The sequence below is a fragment of the Histoplasma capsulatum genome, genomic scaffold, assembly GCF_000149585.1.
Source record: "Histoplasma capsulatum NAm1 scaffold_10 genomic scaffold, whole genome shotgun sequence".
Classification (NCBI taxonomy): Eukaryota; Fungi; Ascomycota; class Eurotiomycetes; order Onygenales; family Ajellomycetaceae; genus Histoplasma; species Histoplasma mississippiense.
The window spans coordinates 465,817-491,260 of NW_001813973.1; the positions used below are offsets into that span (position 1 = coordinate 465,817).

Here is a 25,444-nt window from a genome sequence, read left to right on the forward strand (position 1 = left end):
GGGAACGACCGCGATGCTGTATGTAGAATCAGTCAATGCATAGATGCAGAAGAGCGGGATTGGAAAAGGGGAGTTTCGACAACAATTCGGTTCGATTCCGTCCGGAGTGCTTGGGATGAAGAATGCCAGGATTGAAATTATGGTTAAAAGCACTCCCTGTCCCTGTCCATGCGCCGCAACTAAACCTTCGCGCGCCGGTCTTATTCATAGCAGGAATGGCGCAGAGGGGGACAACGAGACCACAATAATGACAAAAATCGAAAATTAGTTAAAAAACCCGGCAGAAAGACTCTCTACGCTCTGCCAGACTCTCCATTTCGCTCGTGGCTGTACCTGTAACGATGGACAGAGTCGATTTATATTATAGTTATAGTTATCGCTACTCTCAGGTAACGTATCGCTTGCCGCCTTCCTCCGGCTCCCGCCTCAGGCCTCAGGCCTCAATCTCCATCTTCCTTCTCATCTTCTTTTCCCTCATCTCCCTCGACCGGCACGTCCTCCTCCTCTCTCGTCCCTCTCCTATTGATGGAACGCTGCTCTTATCCATTGTCCCCCACAATGAGTAGCATCGCTTCGGATCATAGGCCAGACCACGCCATGACTGGCGCTGAAGATATCGCCACTACCTCCACCAAAGATGCCCCTTCACTACCTAACACCACCAGTGCTCCCAAACCATCGGTGCCCTCCATGCAAACTCCAGGCCATCCTAGCTTTAGACGGTGCGTGATAGTTCCCCCTTTATTTCTTCGATCAACCCGGAGCCGTTGGAGGGGGCGCCGCGAATGTGGTAAAGGAGAAAGCGAAGAAAATAGAGGCCAAGTTTCATTTCAGACAAGGAATTGGCTGACTAGCAAATGGGATAATACAGGCAACGGGCGTCGCGTGCTTGTGAGGTATGGTTTTTATTTATTTATTTCTTCCATCTCCCGATTCTCGTTCATGCACGGAGTTAAAATACTGTTCTGTTCTCGATCAAACGCTGGACGTTGATGCGATAGACCAGCCTCGGCACCTCGGTCTTACGCGAGGCCTTACATCCTATTGAGGTTGGAGGTATCTTTGGCCTCGAGCTCTCGACAAAGAGTCCACACGATCGATCGATCGATCGATCGATCGCAATGAGAAGCCTGTGTTTTTATTCTTGTCTTTTGCGTTTACATTTTTACTGACGGTGATGGCCGTTTCTACGGTCGCGGCCTGATTGCAGACTTGCCATGCTCGAAAGGTTGGTTAGCTGACCCCGAGTTTCTCACGATATTAGCCACCTCCATCCACGATCTCCATCCGACTAGTGTGCGGGGGAAAGAGAGGTTGGCGATCGGGCCGGCGGATTCTGAACTGTTGTTGCACACGGTGTTTAGCCGATCGCTCTCGTTGTCCATTTGTCTGACTTATTTTCTCTATTACATACAGGTTTCGGTGCGACGCAGCAAGTCTAGGTGTGCCCTTGCACCAATTGCGTAGCTTTCTCTATCGAATGTAAAATCCCAACGCCAAAGCGGAAGAAGCATCAGGGAAAACTATTCAAAGATGGGATCAGGTACGTTACTTTCTGTAAGGAATGGATATATATCGTTGGAATGGTGAATTGAATGAAACCGGTGGCTAATCTGCTGTGTAGCGATGAGCGACCAGATACCGGGAGCGGAGTCAGTGTTGACAGCACGCAAGGCGCCAAAACAGTAGAAGGAATGCCCGAGACTAGCTTGACCGAGGCTCAAGCTGCCCAGCAAGCTTCCCACAACGCCTCGTATGCCCAATTCATGAAACCAAAATTCGCCCGCGCCCCCATAAAGGAAGCAGGGAGGGTAGCATACCTTGGAGAATCGTCGAACCTTTCACTACTTGTCCATGATCGCCATGGTACTACTGATGTTGTACATTATCCGCTACCGGACGGGATAAGAGGCTCGCGCGCACGACTGACAGAGTTAGATAATTTGGAAATCGACATCCTGCATCAGAGGGGCGCATTCCTACTCCCACCCCGGGCTCTATGCGACGAGCTCGTAGACGCGTACTTCAGATGGGTTGCGCCTGTTGTGCCCATCATTAATCGCAGCCGTTTCATGCGCCGTTATCGAGATCCCAAGAATCCGCCCTCACTTCTGCTTCTGCAAGCTATTCTTCTCGCTGGGTCGAGAGTCTGTATAAATCCCCAGTTGATGGATGCGAATGGATCGACTACGCCCGCAGCTATGACTTTTTATAAACGAGCAAAGGCACTTTATGATGCTAATTACGAAGACGACCGCGTTACCATCGTGCAAGCGTTGGTTCTGATGGGCTGGTACTGGGAGGGTCCGGAAGGCATGCGTGACCCTTCGTTCAGCTGAGCCGTTTTTGAAGATATCCTTGCTGACCATATTGTGTTATTTAGATGTCACTAAAAATGTCTTCTATTGGAGTAGAGTTGCGACTGTTGTTGCCCAGGGATCTGGAATGCACCGAAGGTTCGTCGTCGATTAACAGTGGCAATTCGCTCTGATTGATCTATTTCCCCTACTAACGTATTTCTTTTACGAAAATAGCGTGGAATCGTCCCAGCTAAGCAGACCAGACAAGCGGCTATGGAAACGGATATGGTGGACACTCTTCACACGCGATCGATCCGTTGCCGTCGCCCTTGGGCGTCCCGTAAACATCAACACTGACGACTCCGACGTGGAGATGCTTACAGAGGATGATTTCATCGAGGATGAGGTCGACAGCGTCGCTGAATACCCGCCCGATCCTATCCACGTTCAGTTCTTCCTCCAGTATGTGAAGCTCTGCGAGATTATGGGCCTCGTATTGTCTCAGCAATACTCTGTCGCTTCGAAGTCGCGGCGTACAAATGCCATTGATCTAACTCATAGTGATATGGCGCTGGCCGATTGGCTACAAAATTGCCCGAAGGAAGTTTACTGGGAGAGGCCTAGGCATCATTTCTGGTCCGCCTTGCTGCATGCAAATTACTAGTGAGTTTTCATCCAAAGTGAATTATGCTTGAGGGGGAAATATTTGGCAGGATATAGAGACACCTAACCTCTCGTTTGTAGTACAACATTATGTTTACTACATCGTGCGCATATGCCCCCAGCCACATCTATATCTGGAAACTATGGATCGGACGGGATGACATACCCGTCTCGCACGATTGCTTTCCAAGCCGCTGCTATGATTACCTCCATTGTCGAGAATCTGCAAACACATGGAGAACTTAAGTTTACCCCAGCATTCATGTAAGTTTGACGGTTACTTGCGTTATCCTATCTGAGTCACCTCGCATGCATTTCATGTCTAACCTGTTTTCTTTTTCCAAAACAGTGTATATAGCTTATTCTCCGCCCTTATCATGCATGTATACCAAATGCGCTCATCCGTCCCCAGCGTTGTCTCCCTAAGCCAAGAGCGAATCAACATCTGCATGCAAGCCCTTAAGGATGTCTCGAAAGTCTGGCTTGTTGCGAAGATGGTACACACGCTCTTCGAGTCCATCCTGGGTAACAAAGCCCTCGAAGAACGCCTCCAGAAAGCCGCCGGCAAGCGACACCAGCGCGTCCGACGCGACCAACCGGCCCCCACAATACCACCCTCGTCAACCACAGCAGCACGACGCCCTATAGAAGCCCCCAAACGCAAATTCGACGACATGGAAATTAGCCTCCCCAACGGACCACCGGCTCCACAGGTTTCCTACGAGCGTTCTCGCCCGCAAACACCCGCCGTAACACCCTCTCGTGAAATGCCCCCGACTCCCGCTGGCTCGGCAATGGCCGCCCCGCCATCCCAACATCCTCCGCACACATCTTCAACCGCCCAACACCAACAGTCGCACCAGCAGCAACAGCAACAACAACAACAACAACAACAACAACAACAACAACGGAGCATAAACCACGATACCTTCCTCGGCGCCGCCGGTAGCTCCGACGGCAGTACCCGTCCCGACTCACCGTCTCAGTTTAACCCCCCTTTCAACATCCCAGCAACCCCCCCCGACCTTTTCCTCGTCACACGCAACTCCCCCAACATCTCGCAATCGCTCTGGGAAAACTTCCAGCCAACCCAACTCTTCCCCGACGGCACGAATATGTCATTCGCGGGCTTTTCACCCCGCAGCGGCGCGGCTATCGACCCACAGCTGCAGCAGACGCCCATGATGGGCAGTATGGGTACTCCCGCACTCAGCCCCGGCCAACAGCACTCACAACTACACCAGCAGCTACCCACACGAGGGCTACGCGATAGCCCCACCATGGGCATGCATCATATGCACGGCATGGGCCAGCCGTTGCAGCAGCGGCAGCAGCAGCAGGAGCAACATCCGGGCGGGGGCGGGTGGCCTTCCATGCAAGGGCTGGATGGGCATATGGCGCCTACAACGATGGAGTCGTCGAGTCAGGATGACAATTGGAGTACGTCGTCGCGAGGGCAGATGCCAATTCCGCCGACGTTGAATGTGGAGGATTGGTATGTTCTTCTTCTTTTACTCTTCCTTCCTTCTTCGTTCTACCTGTTATTCTCTACACTTTTTGCAGTCTTAGGTGTGTTTTGCTGACGTGCTTCTTTTTCTTTTTCTTTTTCTCTATGTAGGTTCCAGTTCTTCGGGATTAATGCGGGTGTGGGTGAGTTGGGGGAGGCGTTGTGAATGAGACGACGGTGTAATCGGCAGATGCTTCTTAACGGATGAGTGGATGTTTGGTGAGCGTGAGTGGGTGTGTGCATATGGGATTGGTATCAATATCACTTATCATATATCGATATCAATTTATATGTTATGAAATTAACAGGTTAAACAGTGGACTGTTCAAATATTTTATATTAATCTTGTACACTATCTACTTGTTTATATATATATAATGTGACTGCCATAGACCATGACCCTTTTATTTATTCGGCAAATAGAGATTTATTTATCTTTTATGCTTGTTGCATATCAGTTGAACTACATAGCTCCCAACTAGGCATTTTATCCTGAAGACATTTTTTTTAAAACAAAAAGCTTCCAAATGGCTGATAATAAGTTTGACTCGCTGACTAATAAATGGTCCAGGTTTACGCCTCCACTGGCGCCGCGGTATCCAAACATCTCAACCAACTACTGGAGGATAGCAACCGTTACACCGAGTCACGCATTATCCTGACCCCCTTGGAACTCCTGGAAGGGTATCCTGCTTTTGGTGTGGATTGTCCTATCACTCCACGTTCGGTGTTGATTCCACCTACGCCAACGGACTGGCAAACTACCGCAATTCCCGCTTGGCAACCGTCCAATCTTGAAATTGAGAATAGATGGGAGACAGGGCTGCGTTGGGTCAGTTGGAACTTGCAGCTTGAGGCTTGCGACCTGGGGCTTGAGTCTGCGTTCTGTGCGCATTCTTACATTCTTCTGACGTATCGATCTGAAGTCCTCTGAAAGGGCAGCAGTGCCTGGCTAGCAAATGGTCCGGATATCCGGGTGAGATTTGCACGCCTCCAACCATTCCCTGCCCTTGGATAACGGGGGCTCTTCATTTACGCACGGAGCTATCGCCTATATCGATCCCAATAATATAACTCTTAGCCTTGAGCACACCTCTCGATCGATCGATCAATCAATCAACAGATGTCCTGTCGGCGCTGTTTGCTTATCGGTGATACCCCGCTGAGTTTGCACCCTGAGACGCCAGCCATTGATTCGTTTGCGGTCTTCGACCTCTTGAAATGTCCTCGAAGGTAGGCAGAATTCAACCGACGTGAAAGAAATAGAAGGAAAGCCTATTTTATTTGGTTTTCTTTATTTTATTTCATTTTTAATCGCGGGTGGCAAGGGAGATTCCGACAAAATCATATAAATTGGAAGGAACCTGAGCAGGAAGAAGATTAGGGGAGCAATAGGATAAGGAATGACCAGCAACACCAACAAGTCCGATGTCTTCAATTCCTCAACCGCGAGCGCGAACTCCTCCTCCGGTGTCCGTCCGCGTAATCGACGCCTGATCTCCCTCGCCGATGACGATGATGATGACGTCCTCGGAACAACGGCAAATGATCATGTCCTGTCTTCGAATTCTCTGCTAACGCCCTCCGCGCCTCGTTCTCGTGCCTGTACCCCGTCTCCCACCCCAAGCAGACATCCCTCCCGTCCACCGACAGCCTCATCGACTACGCAGCGACTATCGAACGGCGCGAGGCTGGAAAATGGATCGACGGATATTCGGCAAACTAAACCGGCGAGCCCGTTTGTAACGGATTTTTTGGAATCGTCGTGGGTTTCTTTACAAGGACTGGCCTCAAGTGTGCTGGGAAACGAGGATATATTCGGAAAAGCGGATCGGTCAACATCAATACCAGGTGGGCACCAGCGGCGACGACGAAAATCTCCGAGTGCAAACTTCGCACGGGATTCTGGAAGTGTACATTCATCATGGGGGCCGGCAAGCTTCCTGAGCAAGCAGTTGGGTTCCTCAGGTTCGAATGCGAGAGAAGCCCGCCAGTCGACGATAGAGACGCTGAAAAGACAAGCCCTCCTCGAGGCCAATGGAGATGTGACACCGGATAGTCAGGGGAATTACAAACGAAGAGATTCTGGCGATGCTCCGCGGGGATATTCAACTCCGCCGGCGGAACAGGACGATTCGGATGCTTTGGTGTATGTGCATCATGTACAGCCAAATGACAGTATAACTGGTGTGTCAATCAAGTATGGCTGCCAGCCAGCAGTGATGAGGAAATCAAATGGCTTCTGGCCCAGCGACAGTATACAAGCGAGGAAGACAGTACTTATTCCCGTTGAAGCTTGTACTTTAAAAGGCCGTCGATTGCCTGCGAAGGAGGATGATGTTAACCTTTTTGAGGATTTGAATACTAGTACAGAGGACCCATATAGAGATATTACCTCACTAGCCACAGATTCCGAGGCGTCCTCCACCTTTGGATACGAAGACTCAAGTTTACGAGACGAATACCCCGGATCAGCTACTTCGTCAATTTCAAGCAAGACACAGAAACAAGAGCCGTTGTGGAAGCATGAATGTTGGGTGCAAATTGATGGATTTCCGGATGCTGTCGAAATCGGCCGCGTGACGCGGAAAATTTTAGGATTTTTTCCTCGAGCAAGGCGAAAATCGCTTGCCCCGCTATCAACGCCCTATGCCGACCTCGATGATATCCCGCACTCCCTTTACCAAAAGCAAACGCACAATACCAGGACTGCAAACGCCTCCTCTTCCTCTATCAATTCGTCCCCATTCGATTCTCACCTCTCACCATCATCCCGCACCTTCGACCGTTCTAAACCAAGTTTAAGATCCTTCTCCAACCCAAACATCCATCGGTATCGCAGCAGCTTCACCCTCTTAGGCCACGGTGGCGTAGGAACCCTGGGTCCCAACGTAAAAGTCCCCGGTCCCGCCGAAGATAAGCTCAACCAATTCGTAAAAACACATCTACCTCAACTCGCGCTCTCTCCGCTGCAGTCATCTCTTCAAATCCCGCCATCATCAAACAGCTACGGCCGGCGTACATCTGTAGAATCTACATCCACCGTCGTCTCGAATACGTCGTCTACGGGTCTTGAGAACGTTGGCGGCGCCATTGAAGGCTGGATGCGCAAGATGACCCGCAGTGCCAAGGCTGGTGTTACGGAGTTTCAGCAGCAGGACGGTCGTTTGGGCATCGGCGGTATGGGTGACCTGATCGAGCTGGCCGATACGCCGGATGGGAAAGGAACCTCTAGTCATATTGAACCTGGTGTCGATACAACTTCGTCGACCAGGGACGGGACAGGAAGTGACATTAATTTTAGTCCTCTTATATCGTCTAGGTCCGGGTCTGAATCTGAATCTACTATCGGGCTCTTCACATCCAGAGATGGTAGTAACGGCAGTGTAAGAGGTAGGAGGAAGAAAGGCGACTGATGCGCAAACGGGGCGCGGAGTGTGTTTTGATTTCATATGACGGCGGTGTGTGGGGGTTGTGTAAAGTTTACCTGTTTCTTTTTATTCATCCCTCCTTGTTCTCCTCATGGTCATACATTTCGTTTTTCAAGCATTTTTTGCAAGGTTAGGCAAACTGATCGCCCTAGGTTCTAAGAAAATATTCCCCATGTATCTTTCCCCTTCCAAGTCCTTGCTATTCCTCTTCCAAGAATCCTTTAGCGGTCCTTGTCTTTTGAATGCACGATACAGAATGTCCCACCTTTTTATCCGTCATCCTCCTCAATTTATTTTGTTTAGTTATGTTCAACATATTTGTAATCTTTCCCCTTCGCCTCCCTTTCCGTGTTCATGCCCATTCATTCTCCTTTCTGTTATTCTGCTGCGAACACCATTGTGTCCTATCAACTCTATTTGTTTTTGTTTACCATTCGTCATGTCCGCCCTTTTTTCCTTTCCCACTTTTTCCCCGTTTATATCTTACTTTTTGTTCATACCCTTATCTACAGTGTTCGAAACCATTGTCGCTGTGTATGGCTCATATGTACAGGACATGTACACGATCTATGTCCGTACGTACTTAATAAAGTTAGTATCATCGTTTACTAAACTACACGCAATTGCATTTATCTTTTTTTCGCTGCATTCTTGTTATTCCGAGAGAGGCGTGGCATATACTCTTTGGCAGCAGGTTCAATTCATTCGGGAATCGCCGAATGCCCTGAGATGAAATGCAATTGGCATTCCCGCGCGACTCTTCTAGTTTTGACGTTTTACAATTTACCCTTTGACTGGCATTGGTTGGGATCCTGGGTCTTGGTTAAATTCGGGTTGCTGAATAACCTCCAGAACTCGATAAGTTCTCTTCAGGGACCAAAATATCACACCGACGATGCACCTCGTCATTGCGAATTAAATATTCACCTCTACAAATATGGAAAAGAAAAGAAAAGGCAGAGTTATAGGCAATATCCATATCCAGGAAATTATAAATTACATTTCATACCCAGAGCGACTGGCCGAGAAGACCATTATCTCAGGGAGCCATCCGTGGAGTCGCAGGTGGGATCAAAAATCGACGTATTCTCCTTTCTATCCAAGTCACATTCCGCCACTTGAGTCTTCAAGGCCTACATGCTATACTCCTCATCACTGCCCATCAAATCCCTCCCTGCAGCCCAATGAAGCGCCCACCCAGCGAACCCCGGCTGGACCTTCATGGATTCGAACAGCTCACCAAAGGGTACAGCCCCTTCTCCAGTCAGGAGCCAGATCTGCCCGCGCTGCTGCCCAGTAATGATAAGGTACCAATCCATGCCGCACCCCTCTGTCCCCAGATCGAGACAGCCGCGACCAAAAATATCTGCCTCACCATCCTGACCAATAGCGGATGACGGGAAACCCTCTGGAAACTCTGGAGAGTCCTCCCATAGCCTTTTTTTTTTTTTTTTGTTAGCGGAAATGGTAACGCGAGGCGGTTCATGTCCGGGTCATCCCTATCGCAACAATTAGTGAGTGTGTTGAGGCCGTATTCTGGAGGGCGGTCACGGCATCCGCTGGCCACCTCGGCTACGAAGGTCCGATATGGTTCCGGAAGAATTATGCCGTATATGGACTCGAAGGCATGGACAGCAGGCCATCCCAGGGGTGGATCTACACATCTGGAAGCAAAAGCGGAGCGCAATGCTTCAATGTCGGCTTTTATGGCTTCCTTGTTAGGGGAGAGGGTGGAATTAGAACCAGAATTGGAGGGACCGCTTCCATTGGATCTGCGTAAGGCATTGCAGCTGTAAATTAAGAGGGTTTAATAACTCAATAGCAAAGTAAGTTGGGTTACGGCGTTTGAAATAAAATGAGCATAAGAATACTCGTCGGTGGAATTATCAGGGTGGAGAGATGTTGGGTTCATGATTTGAACCGGGCTTCGCAGAAAATGGGCAGCTCTAACTTAGGCATCAAGGCGAATAGCTCATATTTTGACGTCAATTTTGTGAGAGCTTGCTTTCCCTTGGAGCATACAAGTTATAAGGAGATTGTAGCGTGGGCTTCTCCAGAGCCAAGTTCCCCAGCAAACATCGTGAGAACATTGATTTCTCTAGATCTTAAGGTGGTACAAGACTACAAGTTGGTTTGCTCTTCTCATTCATACATATATTCATATATATTCATTAGGGTTAGGGCTTAACCACAGTGGCAGTTGGCGCTTGGGGAAGTTATTAGGCCACTAGGGCAAAAGAGCTCAATCACCACCAGCGCCGTGGTGGGATAGAGGGTACGAATCACCCAATCCAATCCCCCCAACAGAAGTTTATATATGATTACATAATTCCACCAAATCCCTCCACATTCTACGCGAGGAACTGCTCCAATAGCTCAGCGGTTAGAGCGTGCGATTGCAGATCGCAATGTCCCTTGTTCGAATCAGGGTTGGAGCTGAACCTGAATTTTTCTTTTCTGATTTGGTTGTACTCAATTTTATTTCTTTCATCTTTATTCTTTTGCATGTTCGACCATTCATTTTCTTTCTTTTTTCTTTCCTTCTTTCCTTTTTTCTCCCGTTCCTCGCTGTGCCTCTCGTCGGTGTGTCGTTGCATCCATTTCCTGAACCATGCACTGTACCAGCCCTCCAAAAACCCAAACATCAAAACCTTCATATTCTAATCACATCACAAACCTTTCTCTGTCGATTTACAATTAGACGTAGCTGCTTGCCCTCCCATGAGCTGTCATCAGTAGTCGAACCAGGCCGTTGCGCGGATTCTTGCTTGGCTGCAAAAACGCCTTTGCGAAGATTTGGGACGAAAAGTTCGTACGAGGGATAGTCTGTATATTCAACAAAAGATAAAATAATAGTAGATATGCATGTCAGATTTCCATTTCGTATAGCCTTATGTGTGGACTAGTGAATATAACAAAATAGAAAGTTGGCATTCTTTTGGAAACGTACAGCCATCCACGAATTTATTGACCTGTTCGACTCTCATACCAGCGCCCTTGGTGGAGAGCAGGGTGCGCTCTTGCTCCTGGCGCCAATCGTAGACTAAATGGGTGTCCTCTGCATCACTGCTCGGAGGCTTGGGTTATTATCAGAGGGACGGAGAACTGCGACGGATCCAAATGGACATTATACATACAGATGTATGAACGCATCTCGCCGCACTGGCGCGTTTTCAGGGTTTCAACCGTTTTGGTATAGGAAAAAAATAAGGCCCCTTAAAACCCATTGGAAAAGGGGGGGGGGGGGGGGGGGGGGAATAACCATCACTCACTCGGTAAATGCATCATACGCCCTCAAAGCGTCGTTAATCATTTTCACATCTTCGAACTTCACATATCCTAACCTTCCCTTATACCCCACCGGGTCCCTCACACACAATTGAACTGCATCTTCCCAAACCCTGCGTAATTCCGCTTCCGGTAGAGCTCGAAACCCCACACACCAGCCTTCGAAAATCACCACCTTCACCCGTTCTTGGCCGGCCGACACGTCATTGACAACTTCCCATTCGCTTTCGGGCAGACGGTCACCCTGGCCACTATATGCTGATTTATCATACGCAGGTATCTTGGTGGGTAGGCCCTGGCGGAGGGAATCGAAGATCTGGCAGCCAAGCGGAATGTCGTGGGTGGATGGTTGTCCGCGGTGTTGGAGAAGTGGATTTGAGGGGTGCAACGCCGCCAGGCGTTGTTGGTCAGTATGGCTAAGATAGATATCGTCCAGGGAGAAGGCTATCGTAGGGAGATTGCAAGGCGGAGAGGACAGAGTTGAGCGGAGGATGGAGACCTATATACATGCAAAGGGTTTTTCGCGAGTGTCAGTGACCACGCAGTTGCTGCGATGTTAGGGAAACATCGACGCTGGTTTGTGTAGGCAGTTTTACGCGCATTACCCCCTTCCCCTCCTCCGAAATATCTTCTTGTAGTAGCCTATCCGTATCTAGGGGTATGCAATTAAATCAAGAAATTACCATAGCAACTACTAGTACCTTACCAGCACTGTCTTCCCCGCACCCTGGACACCATTGAGTCCGACAAAAAAAGGCGGAGGACTCGAGTCTGCCGCATATTTCTGCTCGTGTATACATAATTGCTCCAGGAGAAAATGAATGCAAAGCTGAGACTTGTCGTCAAGTATATCAACCATTGTTGCGCCCGTTTCTAATACATACGAAGGTATTGATTCCAAAGCTTTGGTCAATAAAATCCGGGGAGATTTAGAGTTTTCAGTTTGCATTCCTTCGTATGTTAGTATAAACCTTAATTGAACCTAGACCTCGCTAGCACGTGAGAGTGGCTGTGACATCATCATCGGTGTAAATTTTGTTGGCCCTAGGCTGCCTATCACGGACTAGCGCACCGCATATATATGCCTCAGCTGCCGACATGCTACTCCGTAATACAACCACTGTCAAGGCAAATGGCTAGGTACGGATGCAATTACTGATTAACATGTTATCGTGCATGTGCATGCATTTCGGTGGGGTTCAAAATTGCACATCGACGGATGTGTACTTGCTAGTACTCGGTACTGCTCCACGCATTGGATTGCTTTGTAATTTCAGGCCCGCTTGCGAGACACAAGATCGTTAGTTGGGCTTGATGTGTTAGACTTTGAAAATTGTCATATTCACATGCAGAAGACAATCGAGGGAACGAGCTTGGCACATGACAAGGAGTTACAGCCAATCATAAACTAGGAATGTGAATGCGATGTTTCATTAGTCATCTGGACAGTCTCAAATATTTTACACATACGGTATTTTACAGCAAACCTATGGTGAATTCAACTGAATTGCAATGTACGATACGCCCTTGATACGGCCACCCTTTGATACCGGACCAATTGTTGTTGCGTTCCGGGTGAGAAGCTTAACCCGGTCTCACACCGGCCGAGGTTCATCAGAGCATATTTCACCTTCAGCTTCCGTATCCTCCACTTCTTCTCTTTTCTCGCCTCTTCTTATTTTCATCAACGCCCTGGCTAATGACCATTTTGTTTCTTTCCAGCCTCTCCATCTAACCCCATTTCCTTTGCAGGTTTCTCGACTTACCACCCACTCCCACTTCCTCTCCACCACTTAGGCCGGGGCCCTCTTATATATCACTATGTCGGAACTTCGATTCGATAACCAGACGGTTGTTATCACCGGTGCTGGCGGCGGCGTAGGGAAAGCATATGCCCTTTTTTTTAGTAAACGGGGTGCCAATGTTGTCGTAAATGATTTGGGTGTATCCCATCGGGGTGAGGGCGCTTCGTCCAGGGTCTGTCAGATATCCATAACTAGTTCTATATTTAAAATTTAAAAAGTCGTCTAATAATTTGCTGCAGGCCGCCGATGTCGTTGTGGACGAGATCAAAGCTGCTGGCGGCAAGGCGGTAGCTAACTATGATAGCGTCGAGTTTGGTGATAGAATCATCGACACTGCCATCAAAGCCTTCGGCCGTGTTGATATCTTGATTAACAACGCTGGTATCCTACGAGATGTTAGTTTTAAGAATATGAAAGATATCGACTGGGATTTAATCAACATGGTCCACGTCTATGGTTCTTACAAGGTACGGCTTGGTCTAGGAATCTGTTCTCTTTTCTTTCGTTCCTCATTCATCTTTCTCTTTTGTTAAAGCATAAGCTCTGAAAACTGTCAAATAGTGCACAAGAGCTGCGTGGCCATACTTCCGGAAACAAAAGTTCGGACGGGTTATCAACACTGCCTCATCTGCTGGTTTATTTGGAAACTTCGGGCAAACTAACTACTCTGGTTGGTAATCCTTTACACCACGCTTTCTATTTGATAAACTGCATACCAATAATTTAATGTAGCTGCAAAACTGGCCATGGTTGGCTTTACCGAGACCTTGGCGAAGGAAGGTGCGAAATATAACATTCTGTCAAACGTTATTGCACCAATTGGTATGTGGGACCCCTTGTTTCACATGTTAATCTGCACAATCCCAGCTAAAGAATAACAGCTGCCAGTCGTATGACTGAAACCGTCATGCCTCCAGATGTCCTGGAGCACCTTAAGCCTGATTGGATTGTTCCTCTGGTCGCCGTTCTTGTCCACTCGTCCAATACCTCAGAATCTGGAGGCATCTTTGAAGCTGGCGCTGGCCACGTGGCTAAGTTGCGATGGGAGCGTGCAAAGGGTGCTCTGTTGAAGACGGACGACACTCTCACGCCGCAGGCTATCCTTGCTAAGTGGAATGATGTTACGGATTTTTCAAAGCCTAGCTACCCTACTGGAGCTGCGAACTTCTTAGAACTCTTGGAGAAGGCCCAGGATGTACCCAGCGCCCCCGCAGGTGAGAGCTTCGATTTTACTGGCAAGGTTGCCCTCATTACCGGCGCTGGAGCTGGCTTGGGTAGAGCCTATGCTTTGCTCTTTGCGAGGCTTGGAGCCTCCGTGGTTGTCAATGACCTTATCAACCCAGATCCCGTTGTTCAGGAGATCAAAAAGCTTGGAGGCAAAGCTGTTGCCTCCAAGGCATCAGTTGAGGACGGCGATGCAGTTGTTAAGCCTGCGATTGACGCATTTGGCCGGATTGATATCCTGGTTAATAATGCTGGTATTCTCCGCGATAAAGCTTTTACTAACATGGATGACGACATGTGGAACACCATCATGAATGTCCACCTTAGAGGCACTTACAAGGTCACCAAGGCTGCATGGCCTTATTTCTTGAAACAGAAATATGGCCGCATCGTTAACACCTCCAGCACCAGCGGTATCTACGGGAACTTTGGACAAGCCAACTATGCTGCTGCTGTGAGTTAATTTCTCCTCCCCCATGGCTGACTAGCTAGTGGAATGACCATCACTGATTGCAATAGAAACTTGGCATTCTAGGATTCTCTCGTGCCTTGGCTCTTGAGGGAGCCAAGTACAACATCTATGTCAATACCATTGCTCCAAATGCGGGTACAGCACTGACCCGGACCATCCTACCGGAAGACCTTGTTCAAGCGTTCAAACCAGAATACGTTGCTCCAATGGTCGCCCTACTCTGCTCTGATAAGCTGCCCGAGCCGACCAAGGGCTTGTACGAATGTGGAAGTGGTTGGTTTTCCAAAACCAGATGGCAACGGAGCGGCGGACATGGGTTCCCCGTCGATGTGCAGCTCACTCCTGAGGCTGTCCTCTCCCAGTGGAAGAAGATCATCACATTCGACGAGCGTGCCGATCATCCTGAAGACAGCCAAGCAGGCCTGAAGAGCATTATGGCGAATATGAGCAATGTCAGTGGTGGAAAGAAAGAGAAATCCAAGGGCGACCAGCAGATATTGGAAGCCATCAAGACCGCGAAGAGCACGAAGGCCAAGGGAACTCCATTCGATTACACCGACAAGGATGTCATCCTTTACAACATCTCTCTCGGTGCCAAACGCACTGATCTGCAGTTCGTCTACGAAAACAGCTCAGACTTCCAAGCCCTCCCCACCTTTGGTGTGGTCCCCTGGTTCACCACGACCACACCATGGGATGTCGCTGATATCGTCTCTAATTACTCCCCTGTGATGCTCCTCCATGGCGAGCAGTATCTCGAAATCTGCAAGTTCCCTATCCCCACTGCGGCCAAGACCATCAACGTCCCCACCCTCATTGACGTGATTGACAAGGGCAACGCCGCTATCGTCGTCACAGGTTTCACCACTAAAGACGCACGATCCGGCGAAGACCTTTTCTACAATGAGTCGACTATATTCATCCGTGGGAGCGGCGGCTTCGGTGGATCCCCAAAGCCCACAGCCCGTCGCGCGAAGGCTGCCACGGCTGCCTACAAGCCGCCGCAGCGCAAACCTGACGCCGTTATGGAGGAGAAGACCTCTGAAGAACAAGCCGCCCTGTACCGTCTAAACGGTGACTACAACCCACTCCACATCGACCCAGATTTCTCTAAGGTTGGTGGTTTCAAGGATCCCATCCTGCACGGCCTCTGCTCGTTCGGCGTTTCTGGCAAGCACGTGTACAAGACCTTCGGTGCCTTCAAGAGCATCAAGGTCCGGTTTTCAGGTGTTGTGATCCCGGGTCAGACGTTGAGGACCGAGATGTGGAAGGATAATGGCACAGTTGTGTTCCAGACTACTGTTGTGGAGACTGGAAAGCCTGCAATTGCTGGAGCTGGTGTTGAGCTTCTCTCGACTGGCTCGAAGCTGTGAATGTGGGTGTATGTTAAAGGAAAGCGACAATGGGTATTAATGAGATAGAAAGTCTCCTATTCCTCTCTTTGTCTGTTATCTAAGTCTTGCGGTTTTTTTCTCTTACATTATACGAGACTGCGATGCTTCTATTTTATTCCTCTATTTTGTGTATATATGCGTATCCCTCTTATTCTTGTTCTCATATTGTTTGGTCTTTCCTGTATTGTGATATTATACTGTCTCTCTTTCTCTCTCCCTCTCTCTCTATATATAAAAATACAAATATATATGATCTATTTCTGGCCTCAAATCCGACAATACCATGCTCGCTCTTTTTAAATTTATTCATCGATGTTGTTCTAGATCTTTGTTGGCTTTTGCCGAGAAGTCGATCCTCACATTAGATAAAACCATAAAAATAGGTCAGTAGAGATGTTATTATTTATAAACTCAACCCTCTCAGACCTTTTACTATCATATTTACCCATGCCGGGAGTTAATGTAACACCCATTTATTATGTAGCGTCTTATTTCGGCCTTGCGGTCGGCTGCTTAATGATCCATGCTGGCCCTGTCCTCGCCTTCCGCCGCGGCCCACCACGCCACAAGGACAACTACATCAGAACCTCACCTAACCACGGCAACGATTACTATGTATGGTACGACCTAACAGACGCAGCCATACTATATACTATTCAACAGTCTCAAATCACTTCGACTGCACATCTACTTCTACATTGTATTTACATATCCTTCAGGAACCTCAACCCCGCGATTCCGAGCTAGACGACAAAGCCACCACTGTGAAAGCGACACTTTACAACGAAAAAATCAAGAGAAATTCCTTGGAATAACGAAGAACCAGCTCCCCTTTCTCCTCCTCCTTTGGAATCATGTAGCTATCCACAACCATGGTGCTTTTTCTCGGCCTCCCAAGTTTTTATTCCAGAACCTCTCCTCAGCGCAAGAGCACCGCATCGAGCACCGCATCTAGCACCGCATCCTCCACAAATGAACGCCCTGTCTCGGCAAGTAACCTTTCCTCCGTCTCGAAATCCCCTTCTTCATCAGCGACACACGACAAAGCACCAACGCCAAAAGCAGCACCAACACCACCTCCTGCCGCTGCTGCCGGCTCATCGACAATCACCGAAGCCCTTCGCGGAAACCCATTTGGCATAGTTTCACGAGCAAAAGCGCCTAGCAATGTCGCAGCCGGCGAAACGATCGAAGAGGAGAAAGAGCGTGATCGCCGCGAACTGAACGATGCGCTGGCTATGTTGGCACAACTGTTTCCCGATGTGAAGATTGAGGTCTTTCGCGAATTGCTGGTTAGATTTGATGGGAAGAGCAGGTTACATGTTTGTGTAGAGCAGCTGTTGAGATATAGGGCTGAATGGGTCAAAGGGAGATGGAATGTCCCTGAGCTGGATGCTAAGGCTAGTGATAGAGCTCCTGGTCGAGGTACCATAGCAGTAGACGGGAATGGGGATGCGCACGGAAGAAGGAGGAGATGGATACCCCATGAAGAGCTGTTTCAGAGCGAGGAGTACAAGGCTGCGGTCAAATCGGCCCTGTCTCTGGAATTCCGTGTTTTAAGCAGAAGTGCCATCGATGCGGTGCTGGCGGAGGTTAATTTCTCGTACACCCGTGCCCGCCCAACGCTGCAGGAGCTCTCCCGCAAGAGCTGGCGAGTGACGTTTGGGAATATATTTCCTTTCAAGAGGAAGAAGGAGAGGGATGATCACCCGCTCTTGTCATGGGAGAGATTGCCTGATGGGGAACTTGTGCCCCGACTAAAAGAAACTGGTTGCTCGGAACTTAATCGGGAGCTGCATGATACATATCTGGCCCCGTTGCTGACCCGGAGAAAGGAGGAGCAGGAAGCTACTGGGCTGAAGCTCGCAGAAGAGCTTAATAAATTCGAGGCAGAGGCTGCAGAAGCCCTTTACGAATGCGATTGCTGTTTGTCAGACGTTACTTTTGAGCAGATATCTACTTGCTCAGTCAACTCGCACATTATCTGTTTCAATTGCATCCAGCGCACCATCCATGAGTCCCTCTTTGGACAAGGCTGGAGCAGGTCCATTGACCATGAAAAGTCAACGCTACGATGCCTAGCACCTATGGCAGAGGGCATTTGCGAGGGTACTCTGGACCCGGCGATTGTGAAACGAGCGATTCTCGCTGAAAAGACCGGAGCGGAAACATACCAAAAGTTCGAAGATCGCCTGGTTTCGGAATGCCTTCTGAAATCTCAGCTAAAACTGATCCGCTGCCCATCGTGTGGGTATGCGGAAGTAGACCCCGTTTACCATCCATCAGCAAAGGGGCTCACTTGGCGCTTCCGGCGGGGAAACCTCCTTCCGACAATAGCTACGATAATTTTTGTTCTCGATTTGATACCCCTTCTCATCATTCCAGTTTTATATTTTCTCCTATTCAACCCGTCAATGATATCCACCATCCTATCTGCCTCGCTACGGAACATTTGCCTTAAGACCCGCCCCCAACGGTTTACTTGCTCAAACCCTGCCTGCAGTTCTGATAGCTGTATTACGTGCCACAAGCCATGGCAAGATCCCCACCGCTGCCATGAGCCTCTGCTCCAGTCTCTCCGAACAACCGTCGAAGCGGCCCGAACAGCCGCTATCAAACGAACTTGTCCAAGGTGCGGTCTCTCTTTCGTCAAATCGTCTGGCTGCAATAAACTCACCTGTGTATGTGGGTACTCTATGTGTTATATATGCCGTAAAGCTCTAGGTCCACCACTTAGAGTAGCTGGCGCCAACAATATCCTAGTCGTTCGCCCACCACGACAGCCAGCGCAACCTCAGAATAGGCGACCCTGTCATGACATACTTCAAATCAATGGAGAAAATGCTCCCTTTGACGACTATGACCTAGACGGGAACTTAATAATGAACATGCCAGCCGACGAAAATGGCGACGATGACGACGAATATAATAACCACAACAATAACAACAACACTAATCCGGCGGAAGACGAAGAGCCAGAGGGCTACAAACATTTCTGCGAGCATTTCCGTGCCAACCCCGGCTCCCGCTGCACCGAATGCACCAAATGTGACCTTTACCTCACCGAGGATGAGGAAGCTGTCGCACGGCGCGCGGGCGAAAGGGCAGAGCGCCAGTGGCGCATTAGGCAGGGTCTACTTAATTCCTCATCATTGTCGTCCCAAGGGGTCACTCTACCCAGCGATGCCCTTGCAAAGCTTTACGATATGTCTAGCGGTAGTCGTAGTAGGGGTGGTGTGCCGCAGTACCCCGGGTATAGAGGCTCTGTCGCCGGGCCGCTGGACTGGAATTGGCAGCTCGACGCAAGCGATTGGAGGAGGCAATGGAAATTTTGGGCGCGGGATATATGGCGGAATGGGAGGTGGAAGGGCGAGGGACAGTATATGATTGATATGTTATTGGAAAAGATAGTTGTTGTTGATTTTTAGGGAAGATTTTGCTTTTGTTCTCTTTGTCCTATTTTCTCTTCTCCAATTCCCCCCCCCCCCCCTTTTCCTCTACTCCTTTTCTAATGATGTTTTATACTGATATACGTTTGATTCGCCTTCTGTTTTCTTCGTCTCTTTTTTCCCCCTCAGTGGTGCTTTGTTCTCTTGTCTCCCGCTATCTAGTCAGGTATGTTGGGTTTATATGATGTGAAAAGAAATATGGAACTGGAGGTAATTGATTTCCACGAGTTCATTTCGCCTCTATAACTATTTAAATTTATACGACTGCTTTTTACCTTATACTTTTCAATCTCCACGTCACGATGGTCATGTGACGTAATTTCCCGTGTACGTAATCGACGCAAGTTGTTAGACAACAGCAATAACTACCGCAACAAAACTCTTTGCCAACATCGATCAATGTTGGTTGACTATCGACAGAAGTAGTATATTCGACATTATCGGCGGCGGAGCAATTTTGAGGTGTTACGGTATAATACGATTCGACTGAAGAACACAGGGAATACTCGTCCTTCCCGGAACATATTAAGCTCGAAGCTCCCGGTTTGCTCCAAATTTACCTGGAATTGCTGAACGAAGAGTAGGAAGAGGTCCAGTGGCATGCGATAGAGCATTTCCAGGCTTTGTCGGAGTGTGTCTGAATATACGGGATGGCGATCACGGCCAACGGGAGTGGCAGCGGCGGCGGCGGCGGCGGAGGAGGAGGCGGAGGGGCGGGAAGTTCCAGTACGGACAGTCCGTTCGTCATCGAGCACGACGATGATTCAGTATTGGATAATGATTATCTAGAGCGTGGAAGTAAGTCATTTTTTTTCATATATTGTGTTTATCTTCTTTACCTCCCGGCAGTCCATTTTTGCTACGTTCGTAACAGAACAGTGGTGATGAATGATATCCAAATATCCTTCCACCAAATCCCCCATCCCATATAACCTGGAAACGAGGCGCTTGCCCGCGAAGGAAAAACACCCTCAGCTAACCAAACCCCTCCCCTCTCACAGCCATCGAAGCCGACAATCCGGCCCACAGCAACGAACCCACCACCGACCGCACACCTCTAACAGGAAACATCGCATCCTCCTCCTCATCACGCCCCAACATCACCGGCTCCTTCCTTACATCCTCCATCCCCGGCGAGGACCGGCGCGCTCCACAAAACACCATCGACGAGACTGTATGGGCCACATTATCACGCGACCTGCTGGCCGTCTGGGAGAAAATGCGGCAGGTGTTGTGGCCCAAGTATCTGCTAGGTGGTATGTTGGCGCGCGGGGAAGGGATTGGGGCAGCGGAGCGTGGGGAGGCCAGCGGATTTGGCAATGGCGTCGGTGGAGGGATCAGGGGATTGGTGGGGAGGTGGCCGGATGCGGATGTCGTTCTCCAGGGGGGAATGAGTGAGGGATTGAGGGATTGGGATCTTTGGTGCGTTTGTTGGTGTGGAGCGGCGGTGGTTATATGGTTGCGTGTGGATTTGCTTACTGACATTTATGTGGGGTTATTATAGGGGACCGTTGATTTTCTGTTTGTTGCTTAGCATGTTTCTATCCATGCGAGCGCAGGGAGATCAGGTCAGTTTAGTTTTCTCGGGCGTCTTTTGCATAGTATGGATTGGAGAGGCGGTTGTGACGATGCAGATTAAGTTGCTAGGCGGGAATATGTAAGTTTCTCCCCACCATTTCCTTGCGATAAATATCATCCCAGATAAACACCTGCTAACATCTGGTGAAACAGATCTTTTTTCCAATCCGTCTGTATAATCGGCTACACTCTTTTTCCACTTGTGATCGCTGCTCTCCTCAGCGCCTTAGGTCTCCCAATTGTAGCACGGATCCCCGTCTACCTTGTTCTGATCGCCTGGTCACTGGCTGCGGGGGTGAGCATCCTTGGTGGGTCCGGTGTGGTGAAGAATCGCGTGTTAATCGCGGTTTATCCACTATTTGTATTTTATATTGGAATTGGGTGTTTGTGCTTTATTAGCTGATCTTATTTTTTTTTGTCCTCTTTTTTTTCTCTCCCCCGGGTATTGTGGTGATTGAGGGAGGGAATCAAGGTGGTATGTGATCTGGTAGGGGATTTGTTGAGATGTGAGCTGCTTCAGGATGACAAATGGGATTGTGGACGGTGACGATGTCTCTTATTTCGTTATATATGCTATGGCTGCGGGGATCTCATTTTCCCCAATGTATACTGGATCATTATGCTGTTTTCCCAGTTGTGGGGAGTGCTTTTCAATTCCGTTGCTTCTGGCCAACCTTTTTTTCTTCTTTTTGAATGTGAGCCTGTTTATCCACCAATGTCTCTTCTGATATTTTCTATGAGATCGCTAGGAGGCTGTATTATATACTTAGATGCTCTGAGATCCTGTCATTTGAAGTGATATTTGTTGGGAACCTCGGTTTCATTGTTGGAATGCGTCCTCTTCTCTGACATTCTATATTTTTATTGATGTATATAAAACAAATCAATGAGCATAAAGGATCCTGTCGCAGAGCAATCGCCGAAACAACATCTATTAAAGCCAGCAAAATTGCAATACAGCTTCCAAACGAAAGTCCCAAGGAACCATTTGAACAAACATACTGCGTACAATGACCTTGTCAGACCCTCTGACTGATAACAGAATAGTTCAGTTCTTTCTCTTGACAGAAGAAAGTGGTGGCGGTCTGGATTTCTATTTGTTTTGTTTTTACTGAGGCATCCTCCTGACCTCCTGCAAAAATCGGCTCATTTGTACTCCGTAGCATTTGCCGGATCTCCCCTTGCTGCTTGATGTTGTTGTTGATGGCGCTATCCTTGCGCTGAGCTCTGGCCAAAATTTCAATCTGCGAACCTTAAATTCTCGCGGCCAGACAAACAACCACTACGACTACAACAACGACAACCACTACGCCGCTCCTACAGTTTGGGGACAAGCAGCACGACCTCGGAATCATAATCTGCTTCTAACACCCCATCAGCTATACGGAGTACTTGTGCGGAGCTCCGTCTGAGCAACATCCAGTGTGACCTCGTTGGGCAGCCGATCACCGTCCGCACTAATCTGCTGGGCCCCACGTACCGACTCAACACCACCAAAACTGTGCCACATCCCCAAACTTCCCCGACTCTGATCAACAACGACCAACCCACCGTCGTGAGCACGCAAAGGATAACTACCCGTATCGATACAACCTACCTACCCGAACTCGCTGGGTCGACGAAGGAGAAAGACACAGCTCCGATATGGCTTCTGAGAAACACCAGCAGAATGGTGTTCTAATCGGTGAGGACACCAGTAGTACTCCACCTGCAACCACCGATCTGGAGCCTCGCTCACCCGCTTTGGACATCGTAGAGCCGACGGACAAGGATTCTCATAGCCCATTACTCCCAGGCACGCAAGGTACGCAGGAGCGGGGACCCATATCTCTGCTAGAAACTCGGGACAAAAGAGATCTTGTCTCCCTATCTGACTCTAAAAATTCTGAAGCCTCCAATACGGTTGACGTCGGCGCCCTGCCTGGCACACGACTTACCCCTCAACAAGGTACGCGAGACAATACGTCTTCTCCAAATATTGCACGGGAACGAAACGGGGGAGATGGACCAAAGGCCCGGCCCCAAGAGATGCCGCATCAACAGGCGGAGGAAAAAGCTACAGACAAAAATCACGTTGAAAAGTCATTTTCTGACACAGATGAAGGCCCCACTCACCTGAAGAAAGACAACGGAGCTCACACGGAAAATGATGCGGCTGAGGTCTCAGAAGGTACGAAAACCCAGGAGCCAGAGGAAGTCAAGATAAATTATCCAGCCTCTGACGAACAAAAAGATGGTGCCGATGAACGACCTGTTCGTCAGAAACTCAAGGAAACCTCGATTGCCGGTGTGCCTCGCCCGAATTCCCCAGAGGACCACGCTATGGCGTCACAGGGAACCCCTGTGGCCGGAGCAGAGAGTGTGAGTGATACAAGTAGCGTGGAAGGGCGAGGGAGACTACGGAGGAAACGGTCATTGGGAGATATGAATGAGCATGAAGAGCATGACGAGGTGGCGGGCGGAAAAAACACAGACGAGACTGGCCATCGACGGAAGCGGTCAAGGGATTCTAAAACGGACGATGAGAGCAGCGACAAGCAAGAGCGCTCTAAGAGTAAGTCGACGACAGAGGATAGCCATGGCATGACAGATAATATGGATGCTAAGGATGCCACTAATAAAGGTGGAATACGGACCCCAACGGAAGAGCTCAAGAGCACGGAGAGTGATACTGCCAATCGCATTCTCAGCCCCAAGAAGAAGCGTAGCAGAGACCAATTCGACAAGGACCATCTGAAGCCAGATAGTATGGACGAAAAGGCTGAGGAAGGGACAGCAAATGCCAAATTTAGAGAGCCCTTTGAGAAATCCAAGGCCATGTCAGCCAATCGTACAGTAGAAGGCGAGCCGGAGAAGAAGCGACACCGTGACGATTCCCAGGATAGGAGCTCTCAGGTAGACTCCGATCTAGTTTCTAAAAAGGTTTGTAAATATCACTTCAACTCTGGTATTGATTTTTAACTCCAGCCCCTTTTGAATATTTGGTTGTTGTATATTTACAAAGCACATCTCCGCATGTAGGCCTCCTCGCTGAATCCGTTTTCCAACACTTTGAGCGTATCCGCTTTCGCTTCTATGGCATCGAAACCCCCCCAACTAACATCAAAGGACAAAATGGAAAAGAAGGAACAACCCATGACCTCCGCATCTACTTTCGCCTCATCAAAATTAGCATCTTTTGCCAGTTCAGAGAAGTCACCGTTTAGCAGCCTTGGGTCTGCAAATTCCTCAGCACTGAAATCTGCACCTCCCGCTGAAACCACGCGAGGCAAGGAACATCCATCAACCTCCTCTTCGGCTTTTGCAGCGTCGCCCTTTGCGGCTGCCGCTGCGTCATCCCCGTTCGGTGCTCTGAGCAGTGGTAAATCCGGGTTTGGTCGGAGTGGGTTTGCCACTGGCTTTGCTGCCGCTGCACCAAAGCTGGGTGGGGGATTAGCCTCTTTTTCAACTCCTACAGGTAGCTCTTTGGTTTTGGGAAATTCTTCAAAGTCGAAAACTCTGGGGGCTGCTGGCTCTGCGCATGAGGATGGTAATAAAGTAGAAAAAGGGAAAGGTGAGGACGACGATAAATCTACCTTTGAAGGTTTGGAGGAGGAGAGGGGGGATGAGAGATTCCATGAACAGCAGAGTATGTTGGATTCATTCCGGCCCCGTTGTTTTCCCGCTGACAGTTCACCCTTTACAACCTAAAAATTGATCACCCCGTGTACTTTACTAACTGCTCCATTCTAGCTGAAACGGGTGAAGAGGGCGAAAATACAATTTTTTCATGCCGCGGCAAGCTATACCATTTCGACGGGAAAGAATGGAAGGAGCGCGGCGTTGGTGTTTTCAAAGTCAACATCAGGGAACCTGTTAATGATAATAACAATACTGATAGATCTAAAGAAGAGCCGCAACCCGGTGACAACAAAACAGATGAAGAACATGAAAAGGAAGAGAAGCACAAAGCCAACGAAGGCGAGGGTGTAGAACCGAAGAAAAAAACAGCGCGGGTGATCATGCGGGCCGATGGGGTGTGGCGGGTAATCCTCAATATCCCTGTTTTCAAAGGCATGAAAGCTGGCGATCCGTCCGGTGGCCCTCCGAAGGGGAAACAAGTGCATTTTACGGGATTCGAGGATGGCAAATCTGTCCCTTTCCTCTTTAGGGTATGTGAATCTCTATGTCTGTCTAGTTTTGCTCGTTTCTTTTATGGCATATGTATCTAACTTATTTGTGCTCTCTTCAGACCGGAAATGACGACATCGCCAAGCAACTCTATACTACCCTCCATACCCTCCAAGCGAGTCTATGAATTGGGCTTTTTCACACCATCGTTTCTCTTTCCCTC

At 49.0% G+C, this 25,444-nt stretch overlaps 9 protein-coding genes and 1 non-coding gene across 10 annotated transcripts; 8 read left to right on the forward strand and 2 right to left on the reverse strand.

Moving 5' to 3' along the window:
- Positions 1 to 558: 558 nt before the first annotated feature.
- HCAG_08034 (cutinase transcription factor 1 alpha) lies at positions 559 to 4,783 on the forward strand (the record flags this gene model as incomplete). The annotated part of the gene is made up of 12 exons (XM_001536875.1): positions 559 to 722; positions 872 to 896; positions 1,211 to 1,232; positions 1,265 to 1,313; positions 1,625 to 1,933; positions 1,970 to 2,304; positions 2,384 to 2,456; positions 2,535 to 2,963; positions 3,045 to 3,227; positions 3,322 to 4,458; positions 4,582 to 4,613; positions 4,779 to 4,783. 12 exons carry the CDS (start codon positions 559 to 561, stop codon positions 4,781 to 4,783), a joined length of 2,763 nt encoding a protein of 920 aa, XP_001536925.1.
- A 249-nt stretch (positions 4,784 to 5,032) lies between these two features.
- HCAG_08035 (predicted protein) lies at positions 5,033 to 5,404 on the forward strand (the record flags this gene model as incomplete). Its single annotated transcript, XM_001536876.1, has 1 exon — positions 5,033 to 5,404. One exon carries the CDS (start codon positions 5,033 to 5,035, stop codon positions 5,402 to 5,404), a length of 372 nt encoding a protein of 123 aa, XP_001536926.1.
- A 990-nt stretch (positions 5,405 to 6,394) lies between these two features.
- Positions 6,395 to 7,886, forward strand: HCAG_08036 (predicted protein; the record flags this gene model as incomplete). The annotated part of the gene is made up of 3 exons (XM_001536877.1): positions 6,395 to 6,438; positions 6,534 to 6,619; positions 6,781 to 7,886. The coding sequence occupies 3 exons, from the start codon at positions 6,395 to 6,397 to the stop codon at positions 7,884 to 7,886; spliced, it is 1,236 nt and encodes a 411-aa protein (XP_001536927.1).
- A 556-nt stretch (positions 7,887 to 8,442) lies between these two features.
- HCAG_08037 (predicted protein) lies at positions 8,443 to 9,813 on the reverse strand (the record flags this gene model as incomplete). Its single annotated transcript, XM_001536878.1, has 4 exons — positions 8,443 to 8,468; positions 8,689 to 8,738; positions 9,039 to 9,338; positions 9,773 to 9,813. The coding sequence occupies 4 exons, from the start codon at positions 9,811 to 9,813 to the stop codon at positions 8,443 to 8,445; spliced, it is 417 nt and encodes a 138-aa protein (XP_001536928.1).
- A 439-nt stretch (positions 9,814 to 10,252) lies between these two features.
- On the reverse strand, positions 10,253 to 12,048 carry HCAG_08038 (predicted protein; the record flags this gene model as incomplete). Its single annotated transcript, XM_001536879.1, has 5 exons — positions 10,253 to 10,561; positions 10,597 to 10,727; positions 10,852 to 10,967; positions 11,174 to 11,688; positions 11,896 to 12,048. The coding sequence occupies 5 exons, from the start codon at positions 12,046 to 12,048 to the stop codon at positions 10,253 to 10,255; spliced, it is 1,224 nt and encodes a 407-aa protein (XP_001536929.1).
- On the forward strand, positions 10,267 to 10,339 carry HCAG_09371. Its single transcript has one exon. It is a non-coding gene; the product is annotated as a tRNA-Cys (tRNA).
- A 962-nt stretch (positions 12,049 to 13,010) lies between the features above and the next one.
- On the forward strand, positions 13,011 to 16,063 carry HCAG_08039 (hypothetical protein; the record flags this gene model as incomplete). Its single annotated transcript, XM_001536880.1, has 6 exons — positions 13,011 to 13,166; positions 13,234 to 13,461; positions 13,556 to 13,664; positions 13,727 to 13,816; positions 13,876 to 14,672; positions 14,738 to 16,063. 6 exons carry the CDS (start codon positions 13,011 to 13,013, stop codon positions 16,061 to 16,063), a joined length of 2,706 nt encoding a protein of 901 aa, XP_001536930.1.
- Positions 16,064 to 16,956: 893 nt separating this feature from the next.
- Positions 16,957 to 19,512, forward strand: HCAG_08040 (conserved hypothetical protein; the record flags this gene model as incomplete). Its single annotated transcript, XM_001536881.1, has 3 exons — positions 16,957 to 18,335; positions 18,547 to 18,716; positions 18,803 to 19,512. The coding sequence occupies 3 exons, from the start codon at positions 16,957 to 16,959 to the stop codon at positions 19,510 to 19,512; spliced, it is 2,259 nt and encodes a 752-aa protein (XP_001536931.1).
- A 671-nt stretch (positions 19,513 to 20,183) lies between these two features.
- Positions 20,184 to 21,514, forward strand: HCAG_08041 (conserved hypothetical protein; the record flags this gene model as incomplete). The annotated part of the gene is made up of 4 exons (XM_001536882.1): positions 20,184 to 20,331; positions 20,535 to 20,955; positions 21,038 to 21,190; positions 21,265 to 21,514. 4 exons carry the CDS (start codon positions 20,184 to 20,186, stop codon positions 21,512 to 21,514), a joined length of 972 nt encoding a protein of 323 aa, XP_001536932.1.
- Positions 21,515 to 21,997: 483 nt separating this feature from the next.
- HCAG_08042 (predicted protein) lies at positions 21,998 to 25,408 on the forward strand (the record flags this gene model as incomplete). Its single annotated transcript, XM_001536883.1, has 7 exons — positions 21,998 to 22,129; positions 22,275 to 22,499; positions 22,681 to 22,915; positions 23,003 to 24,033; positions 24,133 to 24,739; positions 24,844 to 25,262; positions 25,343 to 25,408. 7 exons carry the CDS (start codon positions 21,998 to 22,000, stop codon positions 25,406 to 25,408), a joined length of 2,715 nt encoding a protein of 904 aa, XP_001536933.1.
- Positions 25,409 to 25,444: the final 36 nt, after the last annotated feature.